The 10,083-nt window shown below is 28.1% G+C and overlaps 1 protein-coding gene across 1 annotated transcript; it reads right to left on the bottom strand.

Moving 5' to 3' along the window:
• Positions 1-2,205: 2,205 nt before the first annotated feature.
• LOC124830514 (amino acid transporter AVT1A-like) lies at positions 2,206-9,560 on the bottom strand. Its single transcript, XM_088100958.1, has 13 exons — positions 9,345-9,560; positions 6,230-6,468; positions 4,776-5,029; positions 4,459-4,673; positions 4,217-4,240; positions 3,942-4,122; positions 3,635-3,854; positions 3,405-3,540; positions 3,291-3,307; positions 3,038-3,186; positions 2,856-2,899; positions 2,526-2,588; positions 2,206-2,448 (listed from the first exon to the last, which is right to left on the bottom strand). The coding sequence occupies exons 2-13, from the start codon at positions 6,418-6,420 to the stop codon at positions 2,356-2,358; spliced, it is 1,587 nt and encodes a 528-aa protein (XP_087957084.1). The 5' UTR covers positions 6,421-6,468; positions 9,345-9,560; the 3' UTR covers positions 2,206-2,355.
• Between the last annotated feature and the right edge of the window lie 523 nt (positions 9,561-10,083).

Below are 10,083 nucleotides of genomic sequence, written 5' to 3'. Positions count from 1 at the left end.
TTACGCATTACATAAAATATAAGCACATGTATAATATGTGCGGGAAGCACATACGAAATTAAAATACAATAAACATGCATATGCAAGCAAGTACGAAACTATAACATAACAAATATTTGATCTGATCAATACAAAACAAATATGTTTAGAAACAATAATAATTAAAATTATCTCAAACCAACCATTTTTATTGATTTAAAACTAAAATATTACGTGGCAATGACAGGTTTTGGGAGATGGATACACACAATAAATACACATTACAAATTTTACAAATGTAAAGGTTTTGTTAATGTACTTACCTTTGAGTATTTTATAAACTTTATTTTTATATACTTATTCAACGTAGGCGAATAGAGAATTAAGATATCATTTTAATAAAAATATATTAAATTGATGTTTGTGTATTTTATTTTATATTATTTAACTTTCTTTTTTATATTTAACATAAGAATTTCAATGCATACTTAGATATTTATATATTTTTTTCTTTTAAACTCTATAATACACAAGTTTTAAAATAATCATGATAAAAGTTACCCACCCAAGTCAATAACCTTATTTATATGTTATAATGGTATTGAAATTAAAATACAGATGACGATTGATTCACTCAACTTGTATATATAACACTATCTTCAAATATTTTCTCACAAAGTTCATCAAAGTTATCATACGTCTTCTTTCTAGATTTGCGTATGTAGCTTTATCTTCCATTTTTACTATTATTACAAAGTTCATCGAATTTATCATTTGTCTTTTTTTTTGTCGTTTATTTATTTTTACCACATAAATTCAATAGATCATTATTTTTTTTATATTTAATTAAATTTTAAATATCTCATAAATTTTAGCATTTAATTAAGTTACTTATAAAAAGAGATTAAATAAATTAATAAATTTTAAAAAATTAAAATGAAAAAAATTGATCGACAAGTTAGATTGATAACAAAATAAAATATTAGCATATTTAAGTAAAATAAAAATATTTTAAATATACAATAATTTTTTATAAATAAAAATTTAATTAAGAATACTTAAATTTACCATATATTTAATTAAGTCAAATTCATAAATAATGGAACTATCTAATAGAAAAAGTGCGTCTCTAAACAGTCAAGTTGAGCCGCCGACATTGAAAATTATACGGAAATGATTTAAATGCAGCTGAGCTGAGGCACGTAATCCGTCATTTTTTAGAACGCCGTTTCTATTTTATGTGTCTTTAGAATTAGGAAAACGATTGCAGGTAAAATATATATCCCATTTCTTTCTTAAATTTTTTTCTGACGACAAATAATATTCTTTTTCTTAAATATATAGTTTTAGAAAGGAGATTTTGATTTCTATAAAAATTTTAAGATTTGGTTTTTAGTTTTCTTAAATTAAGTAGTTTTAATAAAGTTTAGTGTTTTTCTAAAGAAGTGGTCATGAAATTTAAAGAACTCTAGAAAAATTTCAACTTGCTTGATGTGAAATATAATTTACAAATCAAAAACATAATTTTAAACCTCGTATAACATAGATTTATTATATATATATATATATATATATATATATTAACCACAGAAATTTAATATATATTAATTACATTTATAATAATAATAATATATTTAAGTTAGATAATAATAAAATACAATAAGTAACATATAATTTATCAGAATTGATATTCACTTCACATATGTCACAGTACTTTTATATTAGAGTTAAAAGAATCTCAAATACTTAAAATGTTAACAAATTATTAAAATATTGATAACTATTTGTTTAATAGTTAATTTTAATCGCAACAATAACAAATTGAACGAAACAGTAATTGGAAAAAAAAAATTGAATAAGAACCATTTGTACTATTTAGACTCTTCATTAGTTTGACTAAAATGGTGATCTATTATTATTGATATAGTTATTGCACTTTATGTTTTACCAAACTTCTATAAGAATTGAGCTGGTTCTTGTAAAAGAGGCGTGATGTTAAATTTGAACGAATAAAATAAATTCGATCGTAGTTGCAATAGTAAAATAAATAAAAAGCAAAAAAGGTTTTTGAAATAAAATATTTCTTTTAGAAAATTGATAGAATAATATTTTATATATTTTTTAATTTAAAAGCAGTAGAATTTTGCTTTTCGAAATAATATATACGTATAAAAATTAATTTTTTAATTAATCGTAGAATTATTTTCCCTACATCCCTTGAACAACTTTTTCTATCTAAATTATTAATTTTAATTTTAATATTAAAAAAATTGACAGTTGCACAGCATGGATTCTATTACATTATGTATGCCGAAGAAAAATGAAATAAAAAGAAATACTTGGACACAAAAATTGAAGTGAAGAAGAGTAGATGTCTCAGTAACTGTTCACAATATTCACCACAGATGAATATGTTCCCAGAACTCCAAAAATGACTCCAAATGCAGTAATTACCACGCTCAGCGCAACCTGACAGTGTCAGAGTAAAGGTATAAGAAATGTGAAAAAGTAATTAAAAATTAAATGCAAGAACAGCAATATCATACCTGTGTATTCGATGCTTTTTTCCCCACAATTCTCATAAAACATAAACTCGGAAATATCACTGACTGTAAATTTTGCACTCCCAAAATCAGTTTGCAGTGAAATTCCTTACAATAATAATAAAGGAAAGAACAGTGGACTATAGACGGAACAAGCTCATGTCAAGTTGATGTCAACAAACATTATAGTTAAACATAGGTCTCAGTTTCTCAATTATATCAAACACTTCCTATTTTCCATAACGAAAATGGACCTTTCGTGATTTATTCATCATATATGTTTGAATGTGTTGTTGTGAAAGTGTTTGTGAGTACATTGAAGTGTTTGCTTACCACAAGTATACTGAAGAGAGAGCCAATTAAAGCCATTACATACCCTGAAATTGTAATAACATGGTGTTAAAGAGTCACTTAGGATCATATGGACATAAAGCTATATTACTTTCTGTAGTGTCCTTCACCAGTTGAGCAGTCACATTATAACTAATATTACAGAGACAGAGTCTGAGACTCACCGAAAAAGGGTATCAGAAAAGCGGCACAAACTGTAGATACAACAAGTGCAACTCTGATAAGAACGAAACACCGAGTACTACTTGAGTATCTATCTGGTAGCAGCTCCTCCAGACTTCTTGCTAATGGGGTCATCAATAATGCATATTTGTGTATAGTTAGGGAAAATCAAACTACAATTATTCCTGAATTTGATTAAGCAATTTTGAATTTTCACATTCATAACACACTAGTTCGAGGCAAAAAGGATATTTGGTGAATGGGTTAATTACCTGAAAAAAGAGAGTGAGGAACACAACATTACAAAAAATGTTCACTTCGGTGAAAGTAATGAAATAATGCTAAGAGACCAGAAAATCTCGTACTTACTGTTGTCCACATTGCAACCTGGGAAGCAAAGGCATTTCGTGGCAAATTTAATGTTATTTGAGACAAAGTGTCGTTGCCAAATTCAAGGAATCCCATGATGGCAACACCTCCATATATTGCAACAGACAATGCAAAACTGTGTGTGAAGAAATGAGTTTAGGAATTAGACATTCAGAAATAAGATATCTGATACGTTTTGCTGTTACAGACAAAATAGAGGGATACCATACCATACAATTAATGCTTTGGTAAATTGTGTTTTGTCAGCCATAGATTGGTAAATATTTGGAAAAACTGAATGGCCTGCAAAGCAAAACCCGTGGATACCAATAGCTAATGGAATGCCACTCCACTTGACAAATTTTGTGCTGTGATGGAATCCAATACCATCCATCATCCCAACACAATACACACAGATAACAATCAACAGTGTTGCAAAAACTCCTCCAGCTGCATATCATAACAAAAGTTCTGGTAAGGAAATGCTAAGTTGTGAAATTAGAAAACAAAAGAAATGTCCTTTACACTTTGCAGTACCTGACAGTACAGAGATTATGCGAAGATCCTTCAGCAAAACAGTTGGGATAAAAATAAGTGCAGCTAAAATTCCAAACAAGTGCACAGAATCTAAATGCAAACTACCCAAATCTAAGAATGTTCCTGGAAAGAGTCCAGTGAGGTTGTCTCCTTCCAAGGTGACGAATTCTACACAACATGACTACACTCACAGAAAGATGTGTCATAAATACACTGCACACTGACAGAATTAAAGTGTTATTAAAAGAAATATAAGAAATCATTGCAACACTTACATATAATTCCGTGTACAAGATGATCTGCAATAATTCCGTAAGTATACAATGATTAGTATTCACTATAAACACTTGTGTAAGTGAAAAAGTTACATCTCAGCATTCTTTCTCACTACTATGTCAGTTTGTGTTATACAACAAATAAAGATAAACAGTGAATAATCTTCAGAAGCATTTTCTTAGGGCCATAAATTAAACTTTATGAGATCAACAAGAAAAATGACCAAAACCAGATAACTCACTGATACAATAATACGACCATATTTTCCAAATGCAGCTTCTCCTATATCTGGGTAGCTATTGATTCCTTCTCTGCTTTCAAAGCAGTATCTCATAAGGGTGGCTGTATAGCAACAAATGACAGCGAAAAGAACCATCAACACCATGCTAATCCAACCAGCTTCTTTCATTGTATAAGGTGTTGAGAGAATGCCAACTCCAGCCATCACATTAGTTGCTGCCATTTGACAGACAAAGGTGAAAAACATTATTACCTCGTAAAATGACCAGGTAGTAATAATAATTTAATAAAACAAGTGTTTGCAATAAAATAACATACCATTGAAAATTGTTTGAATTAAGCTGCACCCACGACTAACGGGCAATTCGCCTACTGAATGCCCTTGTGCTGCATCTTCCTTCAACAATGGTGATTGGGTAGTGACTTCAGGACTAGGGAGGAAAGGAGTCTTTCCATCTATTTGCGAGTTCTGCTTTGAACGACTTTCAAAACTGGACAATATAATACTTGGTACTCGTAGAATTGATTCGAAATGTGGAGTTGCTGCAAGTGTATAAGAATCTGTAGTCTCTCTGTCATAACAAAACAGGGAAATTAGTAAGAGACCAATCACGATTATAGCTACTTCCTACTTAAAAGGAATCAGAAGCACTACAATAATCTACATAACACAACTATATCCAAGTTTTTAAAATCATAAAGAAAAGCTATTCTAAGAATCTACTTTAAAATGGTGGAATCATTGAAAATTAACATGACATGATCACGGCTTAAAATGAGCATTCTGAATCTTTACGTATTTTTTTTTTAAATGAAAGTATGTTTTACGATTCTCCACATGAAAGTTAAATCTCATTCATACCTGTTATTCTGATGAATATAAAGTTACTGTTATAAAAAGGATGTATAGGAATGCATCTTAAGTTCTCAAACGTGTAATATTAAATATTTTTTACCACTATCACAATTTTAGTATGTTTAAGTATTTGAAATGAAATGATTTTAAAATTCATTTAATAATCTGATTTGAATCACATTTCACCTTTTTTTTACTAATTTATCAAATTTTAATGATCTATTTAGTAGTTCAGTTAGACAAGTTTAGTTAAGCTCATAGAGTCTAAGTCAATTAAAATGTATAGTTTAAACTAATTGATGTTATTAAAAGGTGAATTCTAACTCTGGCAATTCTACCCAGCTAGATTATAAAGAGATATTTGAATTTATTTATTAATTATAATTTTATCTTATCATAACTCGATTAGAGATTATTTAACACACCTTTTATTTATATATATATAAAGCATAAAATTAAATACTCATGAGATCTAATAATGTATAAGGTTATAGGTCCAATACTTAATAAATCTCATAAAACAAACTAATTTAACTTTCACAAAAATAACTTGTAAGATAAAACATATTTATACAAATTTATCTCATTATTAATTGACGTGAAATCTTGGACAAATATAATATTAAAAATATACTTGATAGTTGTGTAAACATGTTACATAAAAGAACAAGATAAATAAACCTAAAAACATACTTGATAGTTGTGTAAACATGTCACATAAAAAAAAATAGATATGAGTCAATCATATAAAATAACATAATATCATCTTAAAAAAAAATTGAGATTTTTACTAGATTTTCCACTTGAATTTATAATAGAAGAGAGAGATTAAAAATGGAAAAAAAAAACCATGAAAGAAGAAATAATGGCAATGGATTTAAAGAAATAGTAATAGGTGTAGAGAAGAAGAGTGTACTTGTAACTTTGGGGCCATTGGAGAGAAGTGAAAGAGTGAGAGTGTGTTTGATGAATTTCGTCGTCATCACTGCTACTGCTCTCACTCTCTAACTTGGCAGTTTCAATATCATTTTGTGCGACGTCGTTTATAACATCTTCAAACAAAAACTCAAGGTCTTTCTCCTTCTCGTTGCCCTCGTTACTAACCATTGCTGCAACTATTCACAATCTCAAACTGAAACGATGACTCAGGAACAACTTTTCCGCCGCAGAAGATGCAATCAATAAAGCCATATATAAGGATTATTCAATGCATTAATAACACAAAACGACAATTCAACAAAATGAATAATATACGAAAGCCCATTAAAACGACAACCCGACAAATATAAAAATCCTTGTATCGACAACATAAGAAAACCTTATCAATTTATTAAATTAGTGACTCTGGTACATCTAGATCTATTCATCTATTATTAGAATTTCTTTCTAATTTTATCTCCACACATATCATGGCATTTCTATTTAATTTTAATAAATGAAATCATACCATCAGAATTTTAGTCCCTGTGATGGTATGTTCATATTAAATCTTGCTAAATTACAAATATATATAAAAGATGATTCCCAGGTTCTGTTACATCCTATCGTCTAAATAAATGGTCCCACAGAAAAGAAAATTAAAATGTAACACGAATTATATTTTATTTTCTGAAGTGCATATGTAAGATAAATATTTTATTCATAATTTTAATATAACTGTATTGTGAATGAATTTGTTAATATATAACTACTTTCAAATTTATTTTATTTATAATAAATAATTTAAATGATAATGAAATATATAAAAAATATAACGAAGAGAGAAAAGAGAATGCATGTTTCATAACTTAAAATTGTGTTAACTTATATCTCCGGTCGGAACCGCATGCTTCATAATTGTTGAATTTTAATATAACTATTTGTGGAATTTTTAATTAAAATAATAAAATCAATTTGAAATCAATTAACAAATTGACTATATTGCACCAGCATGTGGAAAAATAAGTAAATTAAATGAACTAAGGCCGACATCTTAACGTTCGAATTTCTAAAAGTTAGCAAAAATATTAATATTAGACAATGAATGGTTCAAAAGTTTTTTGTTCTAAGAATCAAAATCCGATAAAACTTTTAAAAACTAATAAGCTTATCTTTTATTTTTCTTTTATAGTGTTTTAATACTTATCCGCAAGTTGTGAGACAGCCAAATATAAAAATCATAGATTAAGATTATATATATATATATATATATATATATATATATATATATATATATATATATATATATATAGTTTGCTTATTAACTATTAATATTTATTAATACATGCTTTAATATTATAATAAAACAAAATAATTTACTTTTTGATATTTTGTGACAAGATTTTGATTTTTTATTTTAAATAAATTTTTATTAAGATTTTGCAGTGATTTTTAATATAAATTTATTTTTATTTCTATTTTTATTTCTGGAAATAATTTCCTATATTAAATTATTTTATCATTTTTTGTTTATGTTATCATGTAATCAAATCATTTACAATCTTCTAATTCATTTCTACTCATTTTCAATTTTCTTTTCTCATTTCTTTTCCTTTCCATTCATTTTAATTCAAACAAACTCGTGTTTTAAAAATAAAATTTAAATGATTATTTCTTTTTACTTACAAAAATTGTAACTTACGTGATAAACATTGAAATTTATATTTTAATTCTATATTATTTAGTTTAGATTCGTGTCGACAACTTTAATGTGTGAGAAGCTAATTTTGGAGAAAAAGAAACTAAAATAATATTATACAAAATATGCAGAAAGACAAAAGTCATTATTGTGTAAAGTTTGAAAAATGGGTTAAATTATGGAGTCCCTGGGACTGAAAAACTGAATAAGAAAAATAAGAGTCGCACGTGGCTGCGAAGTAGTGCAGGGAAAAGAGATGGGAAGACACTGATGTATGGATAACCATGACAGTGTCGAAACAGATGAAAACAAGAGAGATAAGTATGTACACAAGTGGCTTTTGTCGACATTATTTTTACTCTTTTCTTTCAAAACCTGGAGTGTAAAACTTCTAGAACAGCACAAATTTTGAAACATTTTTTTTCTTTTGATCTTAATTTAAGATGATAAATTAATGTATTTTTTATATGATATTTTATTTTTTTCATTTTTATCGGACTTAGATCAACATTTAAATTTCCAATGTTGGAGATTGTGGTTTAGGTCTTCCGATGAGGAAGTGTTGAAAAGGTGTGAACATTTATCTGTATTTAGTAATTGATGTGAATCTTGTCTGAAAGGTGGGTACTGTGTGGCATGACATGAGCAATGAGAAAAAGCAAATAATTGTTGGGATGGAGATAAAGGTGGCAATAGCTGTACACAGCAAACAAAACCATCACAACAATACGAATGTCGGAAAACATTCTCAAATTGAACTCTTTTTTTCTGTTCTCATTCCTGCAAAATTAATCCACGTCTCACCATTCAAACAAACTGACAGAAGAAATATGTGATGAGCTTTTTGTAAATAATTATAACTTTTTATGTCAGATTATTGGGATATAAAACTTTACATCAAAGTTGGCTACTCTGACATAAAATTATTTATTTAAATTAGGATTTTTAAACTTTTTTTTTTATCATTTTTCTCTTTTTTCTTTTTATTTTTTTTTCATCAAGTGAGGGAAAACATGATAGCACTTATTATGTATGGGAATTTTTGGACGTTTAGGAAGTTATTTATGCAGTCTAAACAGATGGTTTATGATACATTTTTCATTCTTGAAAAAGAGTACATGATAAGAAATAATTATCTCATAATTATCAAAATAATTATGGGTGTCAATTCCAGATTCTTTGATCAATTAAAACTGGGTTTAATTTTAAACTTATAAATTAAAATCTTCTTTATATGCACTAAGTTTAAGTACCTCCCCTGTAGACTTGTAGTAGTTGGAGAACAAAATTTCAATATAAAAATATGAAAATTTCAAACCAAAAAGAAATTGGATAGGCATGGTAGGGTTCCAAAAATAAAATCGAAAGAAAACAAAACATATATTCAGGAAAAAAGGATGAAGGCAATCCTAACCTGAAGCAATGGCGAAAAAAAGTACTCTTCTGTGATAACAACGGAACGGAGTTGCAGAGTTAGATCGCCAACTTCCTTTTTCAAATAAAGCAAATATGTTTGCCTCTGTGCCAAAAGCTATATTCGCTTCATCTCACTCAAAACATTCAACTGATGTGTTTGCACCAATAGCTTTAGTGTTCTGCAGCTTATGCTCGGATGTTTATCTCATGCCCCAAACAAATACAATATACACCGGTTTAACCCTGTCTCATGTTCTGCCACATAATCAGCCTATTCTGTGGTTTGTTTCTTGTTATATTTGTTAAATTTTTATTCATTTATTTATTTTAAATTTTATGCTAATGACATGTGTAAAATATTGTTATTTCGGCTCTAAGTTATTGATTTTTATTACTATAAATTCGGAATTAAACAAAAGATTGTACATCCGGTTTGTGAAAGCCCAACCTCAGAGACAAACACAAAGACCATGAATTGGGCCAAAAACAACATGGGTGTTTGTTGCAAGCCCAACAATTAAGAATGAAACGTTTTTTGGAGCTTCTTCATGTACTCCATGTTTTTTTTCCTGCCTATCCAAACTTTTCCAAATTGCAGAGAAGATGTTCAATTTAGGGTTTTATGTTTTTTGCTTTTCTTTCAGAGTTAATTGGGTATTGTAAAAAGCTTGGATTGCAAGAAGAAAACAATGGACTGCACGAAGAACCCCAGACCTTTATTTCAATTTGTAAATCCC

Source organism: Vigna umbellata, chromosome 10 (assembly GCF_029865625.1).
Source record: "Vigna umbellata cultivar VRB3 chromosome 10, Vumbellata_1.0, whole genome shotgun sequence".
In the NCBI taxonomy this organism is placed as follows: domain Eukaryota; kingdom Viridiplantae; phylum Streptophyta; class Magnoliopsida; order Fabales; family Fabaceae; genus Vigna; species Vigna umbellata.
Note: the sequence above shows the minus strand (reverse complement) of the source record. Positions and strands in the feature narration are given on the sequence as shown.

What these genes read in the sequence shown, in the direction of transcription:
- LOC124830514 (XM_088100958.1), bottom strand. Translation starts at nt 6,420, where the DNA reads ATGGTTAGTAACGAGGGCAACGAGAAGGAGAAAGACCTTGAGTTTTTG. An exon ending in CAATGGCCCCAAAGTTACAA is followed by an intron (nt 5,030 to 6,229) that starts GTACACTCTTCT and finishes TTGTTATGACAG; the next exon opens with AGAGACTACAGATTCTTATA. An exon ending in TTTTCTGATACCCTTTTTCG is followed by an intron (nt 2,900 to 3,037) that starts GTGAGTCTCAGA and finishes TTACAATTTCAG; the next exon opens with GGTATGTAATGGCTTTAATT.